Source organism: Dendrobium catenatum, unplaced genomic scaffold (genome assembly GCF_001605985.2).
Source record: "Dendrobium catenatum unplaced genomic scaffold, ASM160598v2 fragScaff_scaffold_133, whole genome shotgun sequence".
Taxonomy (NCBI): domain Eukaryota; kingdom Viridiplantae; phylum Streptophyta; class Magnoliopsida; order Asparagales; family Orchidaceae; genus Dendrobium; species Dendrobium catenatum.
Genome location: NW_021318595.1, coordinates 10,165,081 through 10,189,741, shown reverse-complemented (window position 1 = coordinate 10,189,741; position 24,661 = coordinate 10,165,081). Strand labels below are relative to the sequence as shown.

The following is a 24,661-nucleotide window of genomic DNA, read 5'->3' as shown; positions in this document are numbered from 1 at the left end:
ATCCCGCCAATAACAAAACTTCAACATAATTGGCTTTCCTTAGTTGTTCTCCTATGATGAGTTGATAATACCTATTTGAAAGAAGTTTTCAAATTGTGAATTGTACCTTTATATTTATGGGTTGTTAGTCTCAAAGAAGGTACTAAACAATATTATATGCACAAAAAAAGTTTGAATTTTGTCCAAAATTGTCTAAACGGATAGGATTTAGGCTTTATTTGGGAGAGTTTCTTGCTATTTTCTAAAACAACTTTTTAGCACAAAAAATTTTTGAATTAGAAAATTTTGTAGTAAAAAGCCATTTTCTAAAGCAATAAAGAAAATGTCCCAAACTAATCCTTAGTTGAGGGTGGTTCAAAATTGATCTAAGCTTTTATTTTGGTGCATTTTAGTTTAGGTTGAAATTATTGAATTAAAGCATAAAGCACTAAAACAACAGCAAATCTATCAAAGCCCAACCAAAACACATGCAACCATCAAAAGTTAATCGAATTCACCCAAATCATCTAAAAGCTCATCCAAAAAATATTGCATTATGTTTTTAAAGTTTATCAAACAAATAAATTTAGGGAAATAACATTACTATTATTTTTAAGAATTAAGAAAAAGCAAGATCAAACACCAAAACCGATGAAAGCAAAGCTTCTGTGATGAGGGCGAAACCGAAATCAAGTTAAAAAACCTTGGTCATATAAATCACTAGTGCTCTACTGATGATTTGGCTCTTCTTGTTACGAAGTTGCTAAAGCACTTAAGTGTCCTAAAGGGCCAAAAATAAAGGAAGTTGCTTACATATGAAACCCTAAAGGCTTATGTGAGTACATTAAAATTTTCACTGAAATGATAAAATGAGTTAAAAATCTCAAATGATTCAGAATCCATCCATGAATTACTTCCACGGTTCCCGACATTCCATATCCTTGACTTTTTCTTTCAATCCAAGCCGAGCCTTATTCTATGTAAGTCAAGCTGTAATTATCATTTTGTATAAATAAAAGAGAGGTAAAACCAGGAGCAGAAATAAAAGTGTAAAAATCCTGAAAGCACACAAATATCTTTAAGGGGCTTTTTGGTATCGGATTTACAGCTGGATTTAAGTTGGATTTAAGCTAAATCCAGCCAAACGATTTTTTTGCGCGCGTAGAAAGTTACCTTCACAGCCAGCGAGCTCCCATCGTTACTTCCGATCAAAATGTCGCAACTTCCGATCCGACAGGAAGGTAAAGTCGTCGAAGGAGCCGACGAAGCCACGCGTGCAATCTCTACACCTCGAAGCAACGAAGCCGAACGAGGATATACACGCAAAATTAAAAAAATAAATAAATAAATAAACGAAGCCGAACAGCAACGACGAAAAGAGAAGAGAAAAGGCACTAGACGCCTCCAAGTTATTACTGATTAACTTAATTAATATAATTTAAAATATTAATAATTAAGTAAATTCATTAAATAATTAATAGTATAATTAGTGCATAAATTAATTGAATAATTTAGTAATTAAATATTTGTATAATTAGTTTAATTAATATAACTTTAAATATATATTATTAAATATATAATTAATAGTAAAATAATAATTAATGAGTAACTTACAACACCAAATGAATCGCCCGCACTTAATATCCCATTCATCGAGGATTATCATTTTCATTTCTCTTTGGCAATGAATGTATTTACATCTCCTCTATCGATAACTAATAAACGAAATTACGTCCGACTCTCGAATCATAATATTAATCATTTTAAGCACAAATTCTAATTAAATGACTTATTATTTCTAAATTATTTTTAAAATTATACTTTTTAAATTTGTATACACTTTTTAAAATATAAAATTATAATATTATGTCCAACCTATGTTCGTGTCCTATATTTTTAATAATTGACATGTCCCGTGTCCATATCTATGCATCATAGGTTACCAAACAGTTTCTCAAGATTTAACAAGATTCAACAGTTATCATACCAAACATTTTTCAGGATTTAACACCCTTGGATTTACAGAATCCGGATTTACTAAATCCCACTAAAGGTAAATCCCACTCGTTGCCAAACAACCCCTAAGACTTGCAAAAGAGAGGACATTGAGAGCAATGGAATCATACTTGTCATCCAGTTAATAGAATCATTTCATATTGCATGTTGTTAAATCGAGAAATGGTCCAAATTTTACTTGTTCATTTAATGTAAATAATGAATAATAATAAAAAAATTGCATTGTGTCGTTAGCTGCCGCATATAAATGAAGGGAAAGGTTCCAAAGCTTACCAAATCAGCCTTATCTGTCCAGATGGAGACATTTACGTTAAACAAAAAGTACAATAGCCGGATCACAGCCAAAGATACTTTTTAGTGCAAGAATAGACAAATGAGACAAGAGTTGGGGAGGGTTGTTACAAAACTTAGTCCTATCATCACAATCAAGATTTGAATAAGTCAACTAAGGTCTCATTTGAGACGACTTTCTTATTGCTTTTTAAAGTAGCTTTTTAGCATAAAAATTTTAAGGCTTCGATTGGAATGGCTTTTTAGAAAGCTGCTTCAAGAAGCAGAAAAAAAGCCATCTCAAACGAAGCCTAATTTTTGTACTAAAAAGCTGCTTTATGAAGCAACAAAAAAGCCGACTCAAACGAAGCCTAAGTCTAAGAATAACAAGTTATTTTGGGTCAGATTTACGGAGTCTTCTTCTTTGAATAAGGATCAAAAGCCAATTTAGATTCCACCTGTTCATTCCAGACAACGTATCCCTCCTTAGAAATCATTGGAATCATCTTTCATCTCGGCCCTTCATTTATAACAAACTCTGTATTTCAAAGCAGAATCCATATAAATGTCCATACATACAGAACTCTGTCGAACAATGGTGTGATAGTATAATATGCTCTTCCTTTTCTTCTTCTCCTCTTTCTTAGTCCTCCTCTGCTTCTTGTTATCTGGTTTTGATTTCGTTATAAAAGAGGGATATAAAGATTTAGATCATTAGAATAACAACAAATAGAGAACTGAAGTAGAGATTGACAAGTTTTATCTATTAACAGTGAGGGAAAAACTGATGGGCATGATGAAGAGTAGAAATGGTGATTCCCCAACCGAGGAGGAGGCAGTAAGACATGGTCTCCAAAATTTACTTGTTCCAACAACCAGGAACTCAATCTCAACAAATGCAGAAGGAAACAACAGCGAAATAAAGCAGGATGTGAAAGATGGCAAGAAAGAGGACCAGGAGACTAAAGTTGTTCCAATCTATAAGCTGTTCTCCTTCGCAGATTCAACTGATATCATTCTGATGACTCTGGGCGTGGCAGGAGCACTGGCAAATGGAGCTACTATGCCTCTTCTTACAGTCATCATAGCAAGTTTAATCAACACTTTTGGAGAAAAACCAGATATCGATCAACTGGTTCACAGAATTTCTGAGGTACATGATGCTTTCTTTCAAAGCTTCTCTTGTTTAAAATTTAGGCTTCATTTGGGACGATTTTTTTAGTGCTTCTTAAAACAGCTTTTTAGTAAATTTTAATACTAGAAAGCTTGCTTTAAGAAGCACTAAAAAAATCATCCCAAACAAAGCCTCAAACTGCCTCTCAATCTTTAAAAAAGTAATCGGACAAGAGAACTTCAGTTTAGAAAGACTTGCTGCAGCTCCTAAAAGCTGCTTACTAAAATATTTTGTCTTGTTTCAACCAAGAAACAATAAAGGTAAAAGCAAAAAATTGCTGCCTTTCATCTGCAAAGTATCATGAGATTTCTTATTCCTCTTCAATACAATGTTGTAACCAGAGTGCCAAAAAATTAAACTAGATGTGAAAGCATGATCAACTCATGGATGAATGGATGATGCAACACAAAATAAACTACATAAGAAAAAAGAACATATAAATTACAAAGAAATAGAGACATCAAGATTTTTATGATTCTACTAAAATTTAGCCTGTATTCACGGGAGATGAGAGACGATCTGATCTTTTAAAAGTACCGAAGCCACAAAGTGTGAAGGAATACATCTATTTTTCCTAAATCCCATGTACACTCGCACACAAGTAAGAAGCTCAATATGAATCCTCAAATACAAGATGGTTATATTTGACTAAGGTATTGGCATTCAATACTCATTCAGAACCGAAACTGATGCTCTTCATCAATGATGAAATCTTATAGCTTCATTTTAGTGATAATCCAAACAGAAATATGCACTCCAAGAAGCCCAAATCAAGAAAGTAGGTCTTGCATCTTTAATTGCTTGTGAAACCCAAAGCCAAAATGGTATATATACTGAAAGCCTTCAAAGCATGCTCGAGAAAGTCTAACAAGAGATTTCTATCTTATAGTTTTATGCACATGAATCAACAAATCCCTCATATGATTCACAATTAACATACATGAAAGGTATTTTCATCAGTAAATTGTGATTTTAGCTGACAAGTAACAAATGAAAACAACCTATGCTATTGGTTGATCAATATAAGAGTTCATCTCATTGAAGTTTAAACATAAATTTACCAAAAAAATATAGATTTTGATAAGAAGCCTAAAAGGTCATTACTTGACAGTCAATGAACACAAACTCAAAAATTTCAAATTATCCATGGTTGTGTATTCGAAGCAAAAAAATATTTTAACCTCTTTAAAAAAATATAAGCTTTAGAAGGCGTAGTAAGAACAAGCAATTCTTGCGAGTTTTCATTCAGTAAAGGCTATCTTATACAAGAAGACTCTTGTCACAGTATTGAGTAAGTCATTTCGCATGTCTCAATTTTACCATCCTAAAATTTAAAGCCAAGATGTTTGTGTATTTTTATGTAGTGTAGGAGTGTGTGAACATATATTTGAAGCTACATAAATTTACATTAACGAATATATGGCATAAAAGTACTATATCACATATCAGCATCTCTTTGTCCTGGCCCTTCTATTCGTTTCTAATTCAAATTAGATGCACGGGAAATTTTGCCAAATAAACTTGAAAACAAACAACATGTATTAACATCTTAAAGTTCTTCTAGTATTCTATAAACTATTAAAAAGAAATTGGTTTATGTCTGCAGGTATGTCTGAATATAGTCTACCTGGCAATTGGTGCAGGGTTCACATCATTTTTCCGTATGTATGATACTTCAATTGCTTTAATTTAAAGATATTAAACAACGGTAATAGTCTGAGCTAATAACTAGCTTATATATTTTATTCTTATAATCAGAGGTGACCTGCTGGATGGTCACCGGGGAACGACAGTCAGCTAGAATAAGGAAACTGTACTTGAGAGCACTATTAAAGCAAGAAATTGCATTCTTTGACAAGGAAGGAAACACAGGTGAAATTGTAGGAAGGATGTCAGGGGATACCATCCTCATTCAAGAGGCCATGGGCGAAAAGGTTACAATTCACAATTCATTGAAATAATAGAAACAATGAACCAATTCATGTTGTTGGACATTCTTACACTCTTACCAATTTGCAGGTTGGAAAGTTCATTGGGCAAACATCTACATTCTTCACGGGCTTTGTCGTTGCATTTGCGCAAGGGTGGCAGCTCACCCTAGTCATGATATCCACTATTCCCATAATTGGACTTTGCAGTGTAATCATATCGAAAGTTACAATTAAGATGGCTTCACGTGGACAAAAAACCAATATAGAAACATCTACAATTGTACAGCAAACGATAAGCTCAATAAGAACTGTAAGTCAAAACCTAAGCTACATCATTATAAGTTATGATTAATGTACAAAATAAGAAGATTGGTAAGATTCATTCTAAAAAGCTGTTCTATTTCAGGTAGCTTCTTTTACTGGGGAAAATCTATCAGTGAAAGATTTTAAGAAGGCTCTAAAAAATGCCTACAAATCCAGCATTAATGAGGGATTTGTTGTTGGAATCGGCTCTGGTATTCTTACTTTTTTATCCTACTGTGCACTTTCTTTGGGCTTTTGGTATGGAGCAAAACTGATACTGCAAGGAGGCTACAATGGTGGAAAAGTTATTTCCATTATATTATCGGTCTTGTATGGTTCCTCGTGAGTAACTAACACGTTGTAATTTTTTCCATTTATATTCAGAAGAACAGAAATACAAGCATAAATACGGAAAACATTCAAACAATGTAACTTCTAAACCGGCATGAAAAGGGCACGTTTTCATACATGAAAGCAAGGTTTTGACTATACTTTTCAATGAATTGGATGCAATTAGTGTCATGAGCATGCATAAACTTGTTCACCTAGCAATTACTATTTTGCTAGTGGAGGTAATGTTTCACTTGGTCACTACATGTTAAGAACAGGCTTTAGCAATTTATCTCCTGGTGATATTGATTTTTCATGGTTAACTTCTGGTGGGTATTATTGCACCGGTACTAACTTCCCGAATGCCAGTTTTCATGAAGGATTCTTGAGGAAGTAGAAACTATCTGCTCTTCTATTCTAGAGCATTTCATACTAATTCCAACTGGTGATGTGGAGGGACTAGAAATGGGTCTTTTTTCCATGCCTTTCATTATACAGTACTTTGTTACGCCTGGACCGGTCCCAGCTGGACCGGTCCGGTTCTACACCCGACGAACCAACGTCAGGCGGAACCAGACGGAACGCGCGGAGCGCGTGTCGGGGGGCCCAAACAGCGGCTAAAACGCATGGGGGAGGGAAAATTTTTGAATGGGAGGCTGTTTTAGGAAGTCCATTATTGTCCTTTATGATTATTTTGTATAATTAGGAGTTTTGGGGGGATTGGCTGCTTATCTTGAATTTGAGTTTTCTCTTTGAGATCTAGGTTTTGTCTTGGGCTCTTGGCTTCGCCGGAGACTTTGGAGAGTACGTTCTTCCTCTCGAATTGAAGAACAAATTGTATCTTGCTATTTGTTTCGTCTACTAGTAAAAATACAAGTCTTTGCTTGCGTTGTCTCCCAATATTCTCGCAATATTCACTGTTTTTCCTGCGCATAGTTGCTGTCCACTGTTGGAGACAGCAGTTTTTCTCCTTGTTCGGCTTCAGTTTTGGGTTAGGAACTACTTGAAATCAAGTATTTCCTATCATACTTTTTCCATACTTCTTTTATTAGAATGTAAGAGTGTTCTTTTCAGCAAACTATTATAACTTCTATTAAGAAATGTAAGCATGCATATTTAGACAAATTATCATGTACGAATAGGAACAGTCATATTTAACATACAGAAGGTACAATAACTGATGCAAGACTATAATGCTTAGATGATACTTGATGTAGGATTTTGCACTCTTAAATTTTAGAAAACAATAGTAAAGACAAAACAATAAGGAGATAAAACAAACTTAGGCCAAATCACATTCATAGAGGTTAAGATCCTAAAATAATTAATTACTCAAAACATTGCATACATGGAAGGTTTTCATAAAAAATTATTATACTAACAATAAGATTAGTTACTAAGAAAGGTCCCTCGCTCAACTTTTCAATTACTAAGTTTTAGCGGGAGAGCATTAACACTCTTCATGAATATAATAAAACCACAATTGATAAGCGACTAAGAAGATATATGACTTGGAGGAAGAGTTCACCAAGGTAAGAAAATACTAGGCTTTGGTGATGTTGTTTGGGGCCAATGAAGAGAGGAAAGCAACTTGCACCTTTAGAACGAGCCTGCAACAGTTCTGGATTGATTCCGGATGTCTGAACAGAAATGTAGCGTGCAATAAATTTCTGGACATCAAGGTATTTTGCTGTGGGAAAATTCTGGACAGCACTTTGGGGAATTAGGCAATGGTATGACTAGATCCTTTGGGTTGAAGACTTTTGGACAGCAGGTTTTAGGTGCTGGAAACTCCAAACAGCAACCGGAAAAAAATCTGGACAGCGATAGGGTGAGTTCTGGGGCTGGACAACAGGTGTGGAAGTACAGGGATCTGCTTGACAGCAGTTTAACAAAGTCCTGGGAAGGTCGGACAGCAACTATGCACTACGGGATGCCTTGGACAATCGCACACAGTCTTCTGGAATCACCTGGAAGCAAGCTAACCTTACTGGGATCACTGACGAGAAATTGCAGAAAGCAAGGGATAGGGGCGGCCAAGGTAAGGGGAGATGATATTTGGCTTTGGGTTCTTAGGGCTGGGTGGGGAATTAATGTGGAGAGAGGAAGGGGGCATGTGTCTAGATTCAATGTATTTGAATTTAAGGTATTAAATATTCAATTAATTCAGATTTGAATTAATTGGTTTGATTGAAGACCTTTCCAAAAATAGGATTAATGAAATATAAAGGATTCTAATCAATTAATTCAGATTTGAATTAATTGATTTAATTAAGGACCTTTCCAAAAATAAGATTAAGGAAATAGGAAAGAATTGAGAATTAAATTTGACTTATTTCAATTCAAATTCCCTCCAAAGATAGGTTGAGTTAAATAAGGAAAGTGAAGCTTTAGGAAATAATCTTGAAAAGGAAAGGATGGGGGGCCGGCGGTTGGATGGGTAAGGGAGGGCCGGTGGTTTGTGGTGGTGGTGGGGAGGGTGGCTGACGGTGGGGATGGTGGGCCTTTGGGTGGCCGGCGATGGGGTTATGAAGGTGGCCGGCGATGGGGCTTTGAAGGGAAACCGTGGGTGCTAAGGAAGGGAGGGGGAAAAGGGGAGGAAGGCAAGAAAGAAACTAACCACGAACCCGGACTTCTCTGAGGTTGGTGGGTGATCCGCTTCCCTCTCCTAGGGATTGCTCTCCACAATTCTCAAGCTCTCACAAAACACATGTTTGTAGGAAAATTTTTTGTAATAATCATTCATTCATCTCAAAAGAAATATATGGTGATGTAGTGGATCGTCGGAAGATGCGACCTGCAAGAAGGATTTGGATTTTCCCAATCCAGGGAAGAAGAAGAAGAAGCTTTCCAAAGCTTTAACAAATGGATTATATCATTCAATGACCTTTTCCCTACTACAATGCATACATATATAACCTATCCATAGAATATTCTAGAGAAACTTGTAACAAACTAAGTAAGCTATTCCTAAGGAGGACTATTAGCTATAATGTTCCACATCATTCTCCCCTTGCGTAAAAAGAGCTCGACTCCGTTCGAGGCTCGTTAATTAGAAGGGAGGTAGGGTGGCAAACAATTCGTGGATCGAAGACTTTGAATGTGGACTTTAAAATTACTACATGAAGAGGCTTTCCCCAATCTAAGTGAGGAGGTTCAACCTTGGGATCCTTGAATTGAAAAAGCATTTCAATTTGCCAATTGGGTGGTGGATATGAGTTTTTGGCATACAACCGATCCCTCCTGAAATCAACGGCAAAAGAAAGATCACTTTTCCAAATTCCATAAGATAGTGAGGCGAGCACATTCTCCCCTTTAGTTTTGTTTTGTTCCTCCTCTTCATCTTTGTAGACATACTGCAAGAGAGTTGTCTTTTCCTTACCACCATGCCCCCTTATAGATAGAGTAGAATTGTTTCTGTACAATTCAACTACAGAATGCTCAATTGATGGCTTTCTTAACCACTGCATAACAAGCTCATTATCACTGCCCTTGAGATCAGTAAAATGGAGGAGGGAAGAAATAACGCACGGCCTCATGTCGAGCTCCTTGATTCCTTGCTCCTCAATAGTGGCAGTGGGGCCATAAAATATAAGTTTCCCATTTTCCTTGCTCCCGTAAGTAGAGCCTGACAGTTCAAATTTGAGATCCCAGCCCTTATTGACATTTCGTCGAACAGCTTGGATGTATGGCACTGAATTAATTTTTTCAATAGAATTTATACATGGGATTTCTACACATGCAGTAACAATGTAGTTATTATTTAACTCAACATCCCCATTTCTATAATCTGATTTTTCCGCCATTGCTGTGGCTTCTCCACGATCAAATGGCGATCTCCTTGTGTTGAATGGCGTCACCCTTGCAGGAGCTGATGTAGGAATTGATATAGGTGTATTGCTCTCTTTCATCACCATCACAAAAGAAACAAAGGATTTCTTGTGTTCTTGTTCATTTGAAAAACCCGGAACAGTTACCACAGCATGAAAATCATTTTGAACTTCTTTACTCACCTCCTCTACCGGATCTTCATCTTCAACAGTTGAAGCTTCCACAGGTTCTGAAAGATCATAAGATTCCTCATCATTCACGACATCTTCTTCTGGTCTTGCGGCAGCTTGCTCAACATCAATTTCTTCATGTGAAGCGACAGAGTCATTCTCCGTGATCTGAGCGTGAAATGAAGTGGCGGCAAGATAGGACTCAGGGCGTGAGAGATAGGACTCAACTCCTCTGTCGGAATCGCTACCTGGAGCGAGATCGCCAGACAGGCGCTGCCAAGGAGCGGAGTCGCCAGATACCGGCGCTGGGGGTGCGGAGCCTGGTCGGCGGTTGGGGGTGCGGGAAGCTGGTTGGCGGTTGGGGTTACGGGAAGCTGGTCGGCGGGGGTCTGATCGGCAGTTGTTGGCGACGACGGAGCGGCGGCAGGTCGTTGCGTTTGGGGGTATTGGAGGCCGGTGGGTTGGGCTTGGTCGCACGCCTGGATCGAAGAGTGGAGTAAGCCGGAGGTGGGAATGCCATCCTGAGGCAGGCTTGGGAGTCCATACATACTAAAGACTTGTTCGACGGCATAAGAGCTTTGTTGAAACGGCTTCGGATCTGTTGAGAGGGCTCTTTTTGGGGGCGTCGTCTTGAGCTGAAGCGGAGGCGGTTCGAACGGAGTCGGTTTGGCGTTGGTCAGGTCAGGCGGAAGCGGAGGAGGTTTGGGAACACGGATCCGGCATTGAAGCGGAAGGGGATGTTCGAACGGAGTCGGTTTGGCGTTGGTCAGGTCAGGCGAAAGCGGAGGAGGTTTGGGAACACGGATCCGGCATTGAAGCGGAGGGGGATCACGCCATTTGAGCGGAAGCTCGAGCGGGGGGTAGTCGTCAATGACGGTGGAAGAATGGCGAGATTGATAGCGTTTGCGAGGAGCAGACGAGGATAGCGAAGAAGAAGAATGCCTCGGTATGGTTGCCGACGACATCCTCATCCTCCTTAAGTCCTTATTGCCCGAAGGGTTTAGCGAATCCGATCAAGGTTTCTATCTACCTGATCGAGCGACTTCTTCGATTGAGCTTAATAGAAGGCGATCCGGCTTCGAGCATCGTCGACAGCCCACCTTCCTTTGCATCGATCGTCGTTGACCGCCAATCTTGTTTTGCGGCTTCGATCATCGTCGACAGCCGACCTTCTTCCGCAGTCTATCGATCTTCACAAGCTCCAGACTCTGATACCAACTGATGTAGTGGATCGTCGAAAGATGCGACCTGCAAGAAGGATTTGGATTTTCCCAATCCAGGGAAGAAGAAGAAGAAGCTTTCCAAAGCTTTAACAAAGGGATAATATCATTCAATGACCTTTTCCCTACTACAATGCATACATATATAACCTATCTATAGAATATTCTAGAGAAACTTGTAACAAACTAAGTAAGCTATTCCTAAGGAGGACTATTAGCTATAATGTTCCACATCATATGGGGCATATATATAGCCTCCTACAATGAAAGGGAAATAAAGACAACATTACCCCTATGGCATACATACGACAAAGCCCTTAAGTAAGGGAAAAACGGGAAAAGCTACTAAAACAAATACATAAAGCAAATAAATAAAACAAATACATATGAAGACTAGAAAGTAGATCGGCGCGATCGACGTCGGCCAAGTTTTCAAAAGAAAGATCAGGATCTGATGTCTGCATCAGTAACATATAAGTCCATAAGATATTTTGCAATTTTGAATGAATTTTGCATTGTCGTTGAGTTAGTGCTCTCATTTGGTAACTTGGCTTAGTAAGCAGCGTGACTAACTAATGACTTGCTATTCTTTCAGCTCATTGGCTCATATATCCCCGTGCATGGCAGCATTTGCTGCAGGACAAGCTGCGGCTTATAAGATGTTTGAGACTATCAATAGAAAGCCAGAGATTGACGCTACTGACCCAACAGGAAAAACATTGGATGTTATCCTCGGGAGCATAGAGTTTAAAGATGTTCATTTTAGCTATCCTTCCAGACCAGAACAGAAAATATTCACTGGATTATCACTTTTCATTCAGCACGGCACAACAGTAGCATTGGTTGGAGGGAGTGGAAGCGGGAAATCAACAGTGATCAGCCTAATAGAACGGTTTTATGATCCACAAGATGGTGTGGTTCTCATTGATGGCATAAATATTAAACAATTCCAACTAAGATGGCTCAGAGAGAAAATTGGATTGGTTAGCCAGGAGCCTATCCTCTTTGGCTCAACCATAGGAGATAATATCACCTATGGCAAAAACAATGCAACAATTGAAGAGATCAAAGCTGCAACTGAACTAGCTAATGCTTCAAAATTCATCAATATGATGCCTCAGGTTGTTCTGAACTTCCTGATGAATTGTTTTATTAGAAATACGTGCAAGTTTGTTCAAATAAACTAAATAGGTTGTAACAGGAGTAGCTCATTCTTCTCAGGGACTGGATACCATGGTTGGAGAGCAAGGTACTCAACTATCAGGAGGTCAAAAGCAAAGGATCTCCATTGCTCGAGCTATCTTGAAAGACCCAAGAATATTACTTCTAGATGAAGCCACAAGTGCACTAGATGTAGAATCAGAGCAAGTTGTGCAAGAGGCATTAGATAGAGTCATGATAAATCACACCACTGTTATAATTGCTCATCGCCTTAGCACTGTAAGAAATGCAGATACCATTGCTGTTATGCACCAAGGTTCAATTATCGAAAAAGGTACTATTGTGCTAACCTCTGAGTATTCACAATTGGCTTATTTTTAGTTCTTTTACTTGACAAAATAACCAAGCTTTTTAAATGGTAGAAGAACTAGGATTGTTATGACCTTGTTTGCAGTCATTAGGAAAAGTCTATTTCTTCATCCAAAATCCAAAAGCTACTAAGTATTGATGTTATTTTGCTTAGGTTCTCACATAGAGCTACAAAAGAACCCAATGGGAGCTTACAGTCAACTCATTCAGTTGCAAGAATTACAAGAAATGGACCAAAGTTTGAATCAATCATCACACGCTCATCAGGTAGAAGCTATTCTACCAGCCATAGAAGCATCATCTTTGAGCCGAAATAGTTCGCTGGAACGATCCATTAGAAGGGGATCATCTTTGAGGTACGTGAGTGGCCGCATAATCTGTGAGGAGTCTGTTTTGCCTGTCGCAGTCAACTGCCATGAGAGTCCATCGGGGGAACCAAAAGCTGATTTTCCATCCAAAAAGTATAAATCAGTATCCATACGCCGCCTAGCATATCTTAACAAGCCAGAGGCCCTGATTTTGTTTCTTGGTTCAGTAGCGGCATTTTTCAATGGGGTTATTTACCCGGCTTATGCAATACTAATATCTACTATGGTAAGGACCTTGTACGAGCCACGACATAAGCTTGAGACAGATTCTATATTTTGGTCATCTATGTACTTGGTATTTGGTACAGTTGGTCTGTTGGCAATTCCAATAAGATCGTACTTGTTTGCGATTGCTGGGGCAAAGTTGATTAGAAGGATTAGATTGATGACGTTTCAGAAGGTGGTCAACATGGAGATAGCATGGTTTGATCAAATTGAAAACTCCAGCGGGACAATAAGTGCAAGACTTTCAACAGATGCCGCTACTTTAAGAAGCCTTGTTGGTGATGCACTAGCACTACTTGTTCAGAATATTTCCACCTTAGTTTGTAGCTTGGTAGTTGCCTTCGTCGCAACTTGGCAACTCTCACTTCTTATCTTGCCATTAGTGCCCATAATATATCTCAATGGAATTGTTCGAATGAAGTATAACACAGGATTCAGTGCTAGTGCAGAGGTTTGGTTCAACATCTCTGTTAAATGTTATCGTATTTCTATCACATTTGAAGCAAATTAAAACAAAAAGGATCATTTTTTTAGATACTGATCTCATTTTATATTGCAAAACTACTGCAGAAGAAGTATCAGGAAGCAAGTCAAGTAGCAAATGATGCATTGGGAAGCATGAGAACGATTGCTTCATTCTCAGCTGAAGAGAAGGTAATGGAGCTGTATAAGAAAAAATGTCAAGGTCCCGTTAAAGAAGGAATCAGAAAAGGAGTACTTAGCGGAATTGCGTGTGGGATTTCCTACCTATTAGTGTTTTGTGTTTATGCCGCCATCTTTTATGCTGGATCTCGCCTAGTTGGTCATGATAACATAACGTTTGACAAAATATTTCAGGTAATACCTCGCCCTTAGATAAACAATATATTTTGATTGATATGCTTTAATTGTTGATGATTGAAATTGAAGCAAGTTTGTTATTGATATTAGCTGCTACGCATAATAAGAAAATTGCATGTATGTGTTGATTTTCTTAAATCTAATTGGCAAAATCCGTATAGAATCCTTAACTTTTATTTAATGTAATAAAGTAACAATTTTAATCATTTAACAAAGAAAAATAAGAAATAGAACTAAAAAAGTGAAACAACAACAGAGAAAATTTTTATCTAAAAAATTGCAAGAAAATCACAAAACCTAGACTTTTATTATTATTATTATTATTATTATTAAATCATAATACAACATAGTAATTACTAGAGCTTTTACAGTCCTATCTAGGAGTGTCAAAATGGGTTTTCAGATCGGGTTCGGGTCCAACCTAAAAAAAGACCTGCCATCAACTATCTCAATCCTAACCGATTAGGGAAACGTGTCAAAGAACCAAACCTGGTTCAAATCTGAGTCAACCCGACATGACTCGTTGCCCCTGTTAGGGTGACCGAGTGGGGGGCCACAGGCTTTTAAGCAAGGCCAACAAGTGAGTGTGTCTGTTCAGTTGTTTGGGTTAGCGTGAGTGCACGACAGAGGATGTGTGCGGGTTGGCGGGTTGCTTTCAGGTTGATTTTGGGTTTTCGGGTTGACTCGAACCCAACCCATTTTTCAAGTGAGTTGATCCGAAACCAGAATTATTGGGTTCGATTTTCAAGACTTGTCAAATATTGAAACTCCTAGTCCTATCCAAGGATTTGCCTCCCTTCACTTCAAACTTTCATAGCGATATCTGAGGTTGTTGCCTTCGAAAATAGTTCTTGAACTTGAAAGATTCATTTCTTGTCAAACTTGGTGGAATCTGATTGTTTGATGCATTGAAAAATATCAAATCAATTATCACTAATTTTGATATGATCATTTAGGGGAGTAAACGAGTCGAGTCGAGTAGTGGCTTTATCGAGCTCGGCTTGTCGGTCAAAAAGTTGGCTCCAACTCGAGCTCAAGTTCATCCCACTATAAACGAGCTCGAGTTGGCTCGCGAATCTCGGCGAGATTTTAAAATTTAGGCGGGATTTAAAAATAATTAAATTTAATAAATCTATTTAGCATTTATTATTAATTTTTTAAAATATTTAAATTTAATAAATAAAATAAAATTATTTAAAAATTATTAATAATTATTCAAGTCGGTTCACGAGCCGAGCCTTATCAAGCTCGAACTCAATCTTGTCTAATAAACGAGCTCAAGCTCGACTCATGAGATCGAGAAGCTCGACTCGTGAGCCCAAATAAGCTCTGAATCATGGCCATCGATCGGTGATGCACATGTTTGGACTTTGGATCGATGTCCTCATCACTATGATCATTCATTGAATTAGAAAAAGGGTAACTATTTCTTGAATTTTATAAATCTAAATATTAAATAAGAATCAATAAATTCAATGCAATTAGTTTAGAGAAAGCTACATTATTACTATAATAATAAGACCAAGAACAGTAGAATCAACTGCTTCTATTCCAGGACCAAGTCAAGGCCGACAGAATACTCTGCCTAGAGTATATGCACTGACTCAGAAGGATACTAAGGATTCACCTGAAGTGATTACAGATGATAAAAATAAAAAATGAATAAATGTGTATTATGAAAATATTATTAAAAGAATGATGTATGTTTATATTTTTTATGTAATTTTTAAAGGTGTGGTAACGATTCAGGGAAAGCTTGTGAAAATTCTTTTTCATATAGGAGCTTCACACTCCTTCATTTCAGATGCATTTGTAAAATCAGTTGAATTAAATGTTTATCAATTATCTATAATTTTAGAAGTTTTAATGCCAAATGGATCCATAATGAATGTTAATAGCACATATCAATTGATTTTCAAAATAAATGAAAGAGTTTGAAGCAACAGTGAATGTCATACCATTGAAAGAATTTGATATGATATAGGGAATGGATTGGTTATCAAATCATTTTGTGATAATAGAATGCAATAAGAAAATTGTCAAATTTAATTTTCCTGGAGTAAGATAATGTAAATTTTATGGAGATAGAGGAATTGCTTCGATGATCATCACTTATATGAAAACTTCCAAATTTGTATCCAAATGATGACAATTTTTTTACTCAAGTAAAGGATACAAATAAGGAACTTAAAGACTTGAAAGATATACCTGTAATCAAAGAATATCCAGAGATATTTTTAGATGATTTGCCAGGATTATCACTAGAAAGAGAAATAGATTTCACTATTGAGTTGATATCAAATTCAGAACCAGTGGCAAGAGCACCTTATAGAATGACAGTCAAGGAGTTACAAGAGATTAAAAGTCAATTACAGGAATTGCTAGATAAAGAATTTATCAGGCCAAGTTCCTCACCATGAGGAGCTCCAATACTATTTGTAAAAAAGAAAGATGAGAGCTTCAGAATGTGCATAGATTACAAAGAACTGAATAAACTTACTGTTAAGAATAAATATCCTTTGCCCAGAATTGATTATCTTTTTGACCAACTGGACGGAGCTACAGTTTTCTCTAAAATTGATTTGCGATCTGGATGCTATTAGTTACACATTAAGGAGGAAGATATAACAAAAACAGGTTTTAAAATCAGATATGATCACTATGAGTTTGTCGGAATACCATTTGGAGTGATAAATGCACTAGCTGTATTTATAGATTTAATGAACATAATTTTTGAGCCATTCCTGGACATTTTTGTAATTATGTTTATAGATGATATCTTAATTTATTCAATAGATGAAGAAAGTCATTCCAGTCATCTGCAAGGTGAATAAGTTGTATGCCAACTTTTCAAAGTATGAATTTTGGTTGAATAGTGTAAATTTCCTTGGGCATGTGATTAGTGGTGAAGAAATTTTTGTGATAAGAATAAAATTCAAGCCATTGTTGAATGGCCAAGGCCAACAATAGCTTCAGAAGTGAGAAGTTTTTTGGGCCTTGCAAATTGGCTAATCACCTAGTAGGAATAGATAATTAAAAACATAGAAAGACTAGAGCTGTGAGTGGTCAATCAAAAAAATACAAAAGATATGATATTGAATTAGCTGGTAATCCAATCTACTTTAAATGATAGAGTGCTCAATTCATTGTCTCAAGATGAAAAATTTCTAAACATCAAAAGGAAAGTGCAAGCAAGGTAGTTAGAAAACTTTGAAGTTGATGGAGAAGGATTACTAAAGTATAAAGGCAGTATCTATATTCCAAATTTTGGAAATTTAAGAGAATATATATTGCAGGAAACTCATCTCTCAACTTATGAAATTTATCCAAGCAATACAAAGATGTATCAGGAAATGAGAGCGTTGTTTTGGTGGCCAAGATTAAAAAGGAATGTTGCAAAATTTGTGGCAAAATGTACTCACTACCAGATGATTACAATAGAACATCAAAAGTCAAGAGGTCAACTACAACCTTTACCTATGCTTGAGTGGAAATGGGAAGACATTGCAATCAATTTTGTAATTAGATTACTCAGGTCAAGGCAGAGTCGAGATGCAATATGGGTTGTTATAGATAGATTAACCAAGTCACCTCATTTCTTATCAATTAAGTAGATGGGTCAAGTGGAAAAGTTAGCCAAAATATATATGAATGAAATTGTCAAATTACATGGAATATCTTTGTTATTATGTCTCTTCAGTTACTTTGAGAGATTTTATGTTAATGTGATCATTGAAAAGAATGGAACGTTAATACCGTCCGACTTTTAGTTCCCGCCTCATTAAGTCGAGCATCCGGGCCGGGTCGTGACACATCCTTCCTTTGTTGTTACTACTTGCTATCTTATTTATAACGAACGCAACCTTCATCGCTATTTTTTTCCGTCGTAGTGTATGAAACTAATTCCTCCAAAGCTTTTGACCAAATGGAGGACACTATGGTGCAACAAGAGGAGACCTCCAAAATATGCAACCTTCTTACCACTTAAATGTGAAGAATTACTTAAAGTGGTCTCAATTTGTGAATACCAACTTGAAAAGGAAAGAAAATGTGATTCACCTCCTTGGGGTAGGACTAAAAGAAAGAGATCATACTTTTTGGGGATGAGATGAAACAGACTCCATGATTATGAGGTTGTCAAATTCCATGACTATAAAAATTAGTGATACTATTCCTATATAATGCAAAAGATAAGAGATGCCGCCAGAAAAACCTTCTAAAAATTTGGGATGTTGTTTAAGTCTTCAAAATAAAGATCAAGGTGTGAAGCGTAAAATAAGCGAGACCATCACTGAATATGTCACTCTCCTTCAAGGCTTATGGCAAGAACTTGATCACTACATATGCATAGAGACCAAGTGTCCAGAAGATGTAAAAAGTTTTTTTTGAGAAAGATAAATTGTATGACTTTCTCGTAGGATTAAACGCAAAGTTTGACCATGTTAGAGTTCAAATCCTTGGCAAAGAGAAGACATCTTCACTAAATGAGACTATTTCTCACATTCAGGTTAGGGAAAGTCGACGAGGGATAATGTTGGAACTAAAAGCTGTTGAAGATTCAACCATGGTGACAACCAAAGAGGAGCAATGGAAGAAAAGAGGTAAGGAATTCTCAAAATCTAAAGACCTATTGCAAGAAATCAAGACATACAAAAGAGATTTGGTGGAAGTTATATGGAAATCCCCCAAGCAATGAGTGAAATCAAAGAAGTGGACAAAAGAGTATATTATAAGCTAACACTACAATAAGTTAGCCCAACCTAGAAATATAGTTCAACTTCAGGGAGCTCAACAAAGAAGATATTGATAAGTTAAAACAACTCCCGATATCCCTTGAAAATCACATGTATCTTTTTATCTTACACTTTCAAGTAAGTTTCCTGTATCCATCGGATTAAATGTTTCTAGAAATCATTTGAAAGATTTATGGATCATTGACTTAGGAGCCACAAATCATAAGACATACTCCATTACCCACTTCATCAACTACACTCCTTGCCCGAGTGATAAGAAAATCATCACTGCTAATAATTTTCTTACCACAACAACAGCCTAAGGAGACATACCCTTCTCTCTCTCACTCTAAAAAATGTGCTCTACGTAGCTCAATTATTCACAAACATAATTTCCATACAAAAACTTATTAGTGACCATAATTGACAAGGTTCTATTTAACCATACTTGTTTTTTATTTTAGGACCAGAGATCGGGGAAGAAGATTGGATTGCTAAGATGAAAGATGGATTATACTACCTGGAAGTGCTGAACAAATCCACTATTATACATAATGGTTAATCTCTGTTATCCGTATTTAAAAAAAAATTACTATTTAGCTTCATCATTCTAGATTAGGACATCCATCTTAGTTGAAAAATAAATACTTCATTATGAAACTTGTGAGTTAGCCAAGCATAAACGAGTTTATTTTCTTAACAAAAAAGAGAGATGCTATACTCCCTTATACCTTATTCATTATAATATATGGGGACCCTAAAAAATCTCTAACATTTCAGGGGCCTGATGGTATGTATCCTTTATTGATGACTACACTCGAGTCTTTTGGATCTTTCTCCTCAAAAACAAATCCAATGTTATCATTATCCTCCCATTTTTCACACCATGAACCATAATCAATTAGGGGCGAAAATAAGAAATTTTGTTCCAACAATACCAAAGATTCTTTTAACCAAACCTTATTCTCATATTTTCAAAAGGAGTGTATCATTCATAAGTCTTCCTACATTTATATCTCACAACAAAACAGAGTTGCAGAAAGAAGAAATAGCCACCTTGCTTTCACTCGTACACTTCTATTCCACCACAATGTACTCAAATCCTACAGGGGGAAGCCCTTTTGATTATCAAATATCTTATAAACTAACTACCTTCAAAAACTTCGAGACTAAAAATACCAATGGATATTTTGTCCTCTTTTTACTCTGAATTCTAAACCTCAAATGTATGACATTGACTACCAGAAAACTTTTGCAGATGTGGCCAAGATGAACACTATTAGGATATTGCTTTCCCTGACAGCTAATTATAATTGGCATCTGGAACAACTGGATGTTAAAAATGCATTCCTACACGTGGACTTGAAGAAAAAAATATTTACGGAGATTCCACCAAGATTTAAGGAGAATTCTCGGGGTGACTAGGTGTGTGGGTTAAAGAAGGCTTATATTGATTAAAATAGTCACCTAGAGCTTGATTTGAAATATTCTCAAATGTCACGCTACTTAATGGATATCGACAGAGCTAAGGAGACCACACACTATCTTCAAGCACTCAGACTCAGGGGGAGCTTCAGTTTTGTTAGTCTATATGGATGATATCATCTTGATTGGGAATGATGAAAAGGAGAAAGTTATTTTAAGAAAATTTCTTGCCAAGAAATTTGAGATCAAACACCACTTGGTAGATTGAAATATTTCCCAGAATTGAAGTGGCCCACTCCAGCAGAGGAATCTTCATTTCACAACAAATATACATTGATATTCTTAAAGAAATAGGTAAACTAGCTTGTAAACCGACACTAACGCTAGTAAAATCAAATCTCAAATTGGGCGAAGCTAAAAAGGATGCATACATAGATAAGGGAGCTTACTAGAGACTTGTGAAGAAATTGATCTACCTTCTCACACCATACTAGATATAACCTTTGTTGTAAGCATGGTTAGTCAATTCATGGAGAATCCAAAGCAGACTCATATGCAAGCAGTAAACATAATATTGCACTACCTCAAGGGAAATCCAAGAAAAGGGATTCTCTTTGGGAAGAGAAAGCGGAATAACCCCAGAAGCTTAAACTGATGCAGATTACGCAAGATCACCAGTAAATAGATGATCTACCTTAGGTATTGCACACTCCTTGGAGAAAACCTAGTTCCTTGGAGAAGCAAGAAATAGAATGTGGTGGCAAGGTCTAGTGCAAAGGCATAATTTAGAGCTATGGCCTTAGGTATATGTGAGCTATTATAGATCAAAATGATTCTAGAAGACTTAAAGATCAAGTGGAAAGAACTCATGAAGCTGCACTGTGACAACAAATCAACAATCAGCATAGATTATAATACCAGTTCAGCATGATAGAACCAAGCACATAGAAGTGAATAAACATTTCATAAAGGAGAAATTGGATGGTGGACTTATCTGTATTTATCATGTCTCATCAAAAGAGCAGCTTGCAGACATTCTTACCAATGGACTTGATAGCTTTCTTTCTTGGACTAATTATCAAGCTAAGAATGATAGATCTGTATTCCCCAGCTTGAGAGAGTGTTAAATCCTAGCCATCCCTTGACCCTTAATCCCATGGCCAACATGGAGATTTGTGGGAGGCTCGCCTGGATCACACCAATCTCCTTTTAGATTTTGGTGGCTGATCTAGGAAGGATTATATTAGGGCAATTATGCAATATTTTGTAATTATTTGTTTCTTTACTAAGATATCTTGTATAGATCTATAAATAGGGAAAACTTTGTGCAATAAAAATAAGTATTTTTCCTCTCCAATTCTCTGATTTTAATAATAACTAAACTATTTAGATTACTTCAATCACATTAGTATTATTGCTATCCATGAGATCACAGAAACTGCTTGTACCATATTCTTGGGTTTGCATTAGTGCATGATTTAAAGATTAAGAAGATACCTAGTTCATGATTCTTATACCAATACAATGCAAGTTACATGTCATTATCAATTCATATTTCGATTTTTTTTCAGGCATTTGCAGCCATAATCGTGGCAGCCCTTGAAATTTCTCAGTCAAGCTCTAATGTACCTGATTCCAGCAAAGCTAAACTAGTCACGGATTCTCTTTTTTCAATTCTTGATCGTAAATCTCAAATAGATCCAAGCGATGAAACTGGGATGACCTTAAATAAGATTGAGGGAAATATTGAGTTTTGCCATGTTAGTTTCAAGTATCCCTCAAGACCCAATGTCCAAATTTTTCAAGATATTTGCTTTGCCATTGCATCTGGAAAGGTAATATGATGCACCAGTTAAAACAAATTTTAATTACGATGACAAAAGATAATAACACTAACCAGATACTTGCAGACTATTGCATTTACAGGGGAGAGTGGAAGTGGAAAATCGACAGTAATATCACTACTACAAAGGTTTTATGATCCTGATTCAGGACATATACTCTTGGATGGCGTAGAGCTACGAAAGTTCCAGTTGAATTGGTTGAGGAAACAAATGGGATTAGTGAGTCAAGAACCTATATTGTTTAATAACACTATCCGCTCCAACATTGCCTACGGAAAAGAAGATACGGTCAGCGAGGTTGAGATTGTAGCTGCTGCTGAGTTAGCGAATGCCCACAATTTCATATCAAGTTTAAATCAGGTTTGAGTGTTCATTTATTTAATGAAGTTCTTCTAATAAAGATCCATGTTGATCAGTTTAATGATAGCATTTATGGTTTCTCATCTTCAAAAACATACGTTAAAGCAACTATTTACAAAACAACTCACAAATTTTTTGTTATCAATCTATTTTTAAATGATAAACATAAGCACAAAAAATGTGACAATTTAAGAGATCACAAGAAGAATCAGTGTGAACATTATCTTTGGGGAAAAAGAATAACACATTGGCCAACATCAATCCTAGAGCTAGAAAACATTTACACTAACATATGCGCACCAAAAGGTCTAATTTGAAAAAGGAGATGATAGTAAAAACTAAATGAGAAAGATCAATTCTCACTATGTCAAAGCAGGCGTGAGAAAAAATAAATAATGCATTACTAGTTCACTCGTAGTCAGGAAAAAATATAGATTGATTCTGCAGATGATCACCATATTTTAATAAAAAATTAAGGATTATCTCTCTGTTTATTACTATACAAAACAAAAAGCTCAAATTTCCTATCTACAACCATGAACAATCTTGGACCATGCACAACTAATGAGACTATAATTTTCTTTCAAAAATCATTGATATTATAAATTATATTTTTTTAAAAGCAAGTGAGCACTAGAGTTTAAATGTCAAAGAATGAATTTGAAAACAACATATCAACAAAGAATCCCCTAGCTTTATGCTGCTTGTGTCATTTTTCATAGACGCATTACACCTATTGTCTTTGAACGTTTTCTAGCCTTGATGACATTCCATAAGATAAGCATAAGCATCCTAAGAAGTCATGGGCACTAGGCTAAATGGAACAGGTCAAGTAGGCTACCTTTACAACATTATTGTCAGTCCAGGTTCAACAGGTTTAACTTTTTAAACACTTTATGATAGAGCTAATGTTGTGCAGTTTGATCAGCCACTCACATTTTCCATCATTATGATTCTCAAATTCTAATCTTGATAAAATCATTATAGGGATATGAAACAATAGTGGGCGAACGAGGCATCCAACTATCTGGTGGACAAAAACAAAGGGTGGCAATCGCAAGAGCCATAGTGAAGAAGCCTAAGATTCTGCTCCTAGATGAGGCAACTAGTGCCTTAGATTCAGCATCAGAACGAATCGTCCAAACTGCATTAGAGAAAGTGATGGTTAATAGAACCACAATTGTTATTGCCCATCGACTCAGTACAATCAAAAGTGCAGATCTCATTGCAGTGATAAAAAATGGGTTGATTGTAGAAAAAGGTAAACATGATGCCCTTATCAACATCAAGGATGGAGTGTATGCATCCTTAGTAACACTTCACTCGAATATCACTTCATAGTTGTCCCCTCTTGATGGGTTCTTGATATACTAGTTTTAATAAAGTTCAAAAAACTAGTTTTGCACATTTCTATGTTTTTTCCTTATTAGTTGAAGAAATTTAATACAGAAACATTATTATCTTGTCCAAAATTGTCAAAATTGATAGGTTTTTAGTTCAAGATGGTCTATAATTTTTATTTTTTGTCAATTTTAATTTACCATACAAAAACAGCAAAACAACCTTTAAACCAAAACTTGACTGAAACCACCAAAACTCGATGAAAGTCACAAAAATTCAGCTAAAAACTCATTAAAAAAATATTGCATGATAATTTTAAAGTTTATCAAACTATTAAATTATGGTAAAATAGCATTTAAAAAAAAAATGGTAAAATAGCATTTCAAACATTTTAAAAATTAAAAAATAAAAAAAGAGACTGAACATCGAGACAGATGAAAGCAAAACTCCACCGATGAGCGTGAAGCCAAAACCAAGATGAAAACCTTGGTCATATGAATCAATAGTGCTCTACTGATGATTTGGCTCTTCCCGATATGAATTTTTATAGTACTTGAGAGTCCTGAGGCCGAAAAAAAAAGGTTTTCTTACATATGCAACAGAAAAATGAACTTAAGCTCTATCTGAGTTGTAAGGCTTTCACTGAAATGAGAAAGAAGTTAAAAGCCTCAAAACAATTCATAATCAATACATAAATTACTTCCACCACATTTCAACTCCTTTAATTTCTCTCAATCCAAGCGGAGCCCTTATTCTGTATCAAGATAAAAA

The 24,661-nt window shown here is 36.3% G+C and overlaps 1 protein-coding gene and 1 long non-coding RNA gene across 13 annotated transcripts in view; one reads left to right on the top strand and one right to left on the bottom strand.

Annotated features, from left to right (window-relative positions):
• Window positions 1-24,661, bottom strand: part of LOC110110028 — a 68,269-nt gene that overhangs the window by 9,120 nt on the left and 34,488 nt on the right. For 6 of the 12 annotated variants that reach the window (XR_003702686.1, XR_003702680.1, XR_003702687.1 and 3 more), the window contains one exon: window positions 5,449-5,642. The exons of 1 other annotated variant lie outside the window; for it this stretch is intronic. This is a non-coding gene — a long non-coding RNA (uncharacterized LOC110110028). Of the gene's footprint in view, window positions 1-1,152; window positions 1,219-5,448; window positions 5,643-7,531; window positions 8,749-24,661 lie in introns of those variants that run through there. 5 more of the 12 variants (XR_003702689.1, XR_003702693.1, XR_003702682.1 and 2 more) reach the window with 5 other exon arrangements.
• Window positions 2,202-24,449, top strand: LOC110110025 (ABC transporter B family member 11-like). Its single transcript, XM_028699967.1, has 12 exons — window positions 2,202-3,418; window positions 5,046-5,100; window positions 5,198-5,373; window positions 5,459-5,680; window positions 5,777-6,015; window positions 11,820-12,345; window positions 12,446-12,719; window positions 12,909-13,798; window positions 13,918-14,184; window positions 21,917-22,180; window positions 22,256-22,549; window positions 23,537-24,449. Exons 1-12 carry the CDS (start codon window positions 3,053-3,055, stop codon window positions 23,888-23,890), a joined length of 3,927 nt encoding a protein of 1,308 aa, XP_028555800.1. The 5' UTR covers window positions 2,202-3,052; the 3' UTR covers window positions 23,891-24,449.

Coding starts and splice junctions, on each gene's coding strand:
- LOC110110025 (XM_028699967.1), top strand. CDS start 3,053: ATGGGCATGATGAAGAGTAGAAATGGTGATTCCCCAACCGAGGAGGAG. Junction 13,799..13,917: donor GATTCAGTGCTAGTGCAGAG/GTTTGGTTCAAC, acceptor AAACTACTGCAG/AAGAAGTATCAGGAAGCAAG. Junction 14,185..21,916: donor CGTTTGACAAAATATTTCAG/GTAATACCTCGC, acceptor ATTTTTTTTCAG/GCATTTGCAGCCATAATCGT.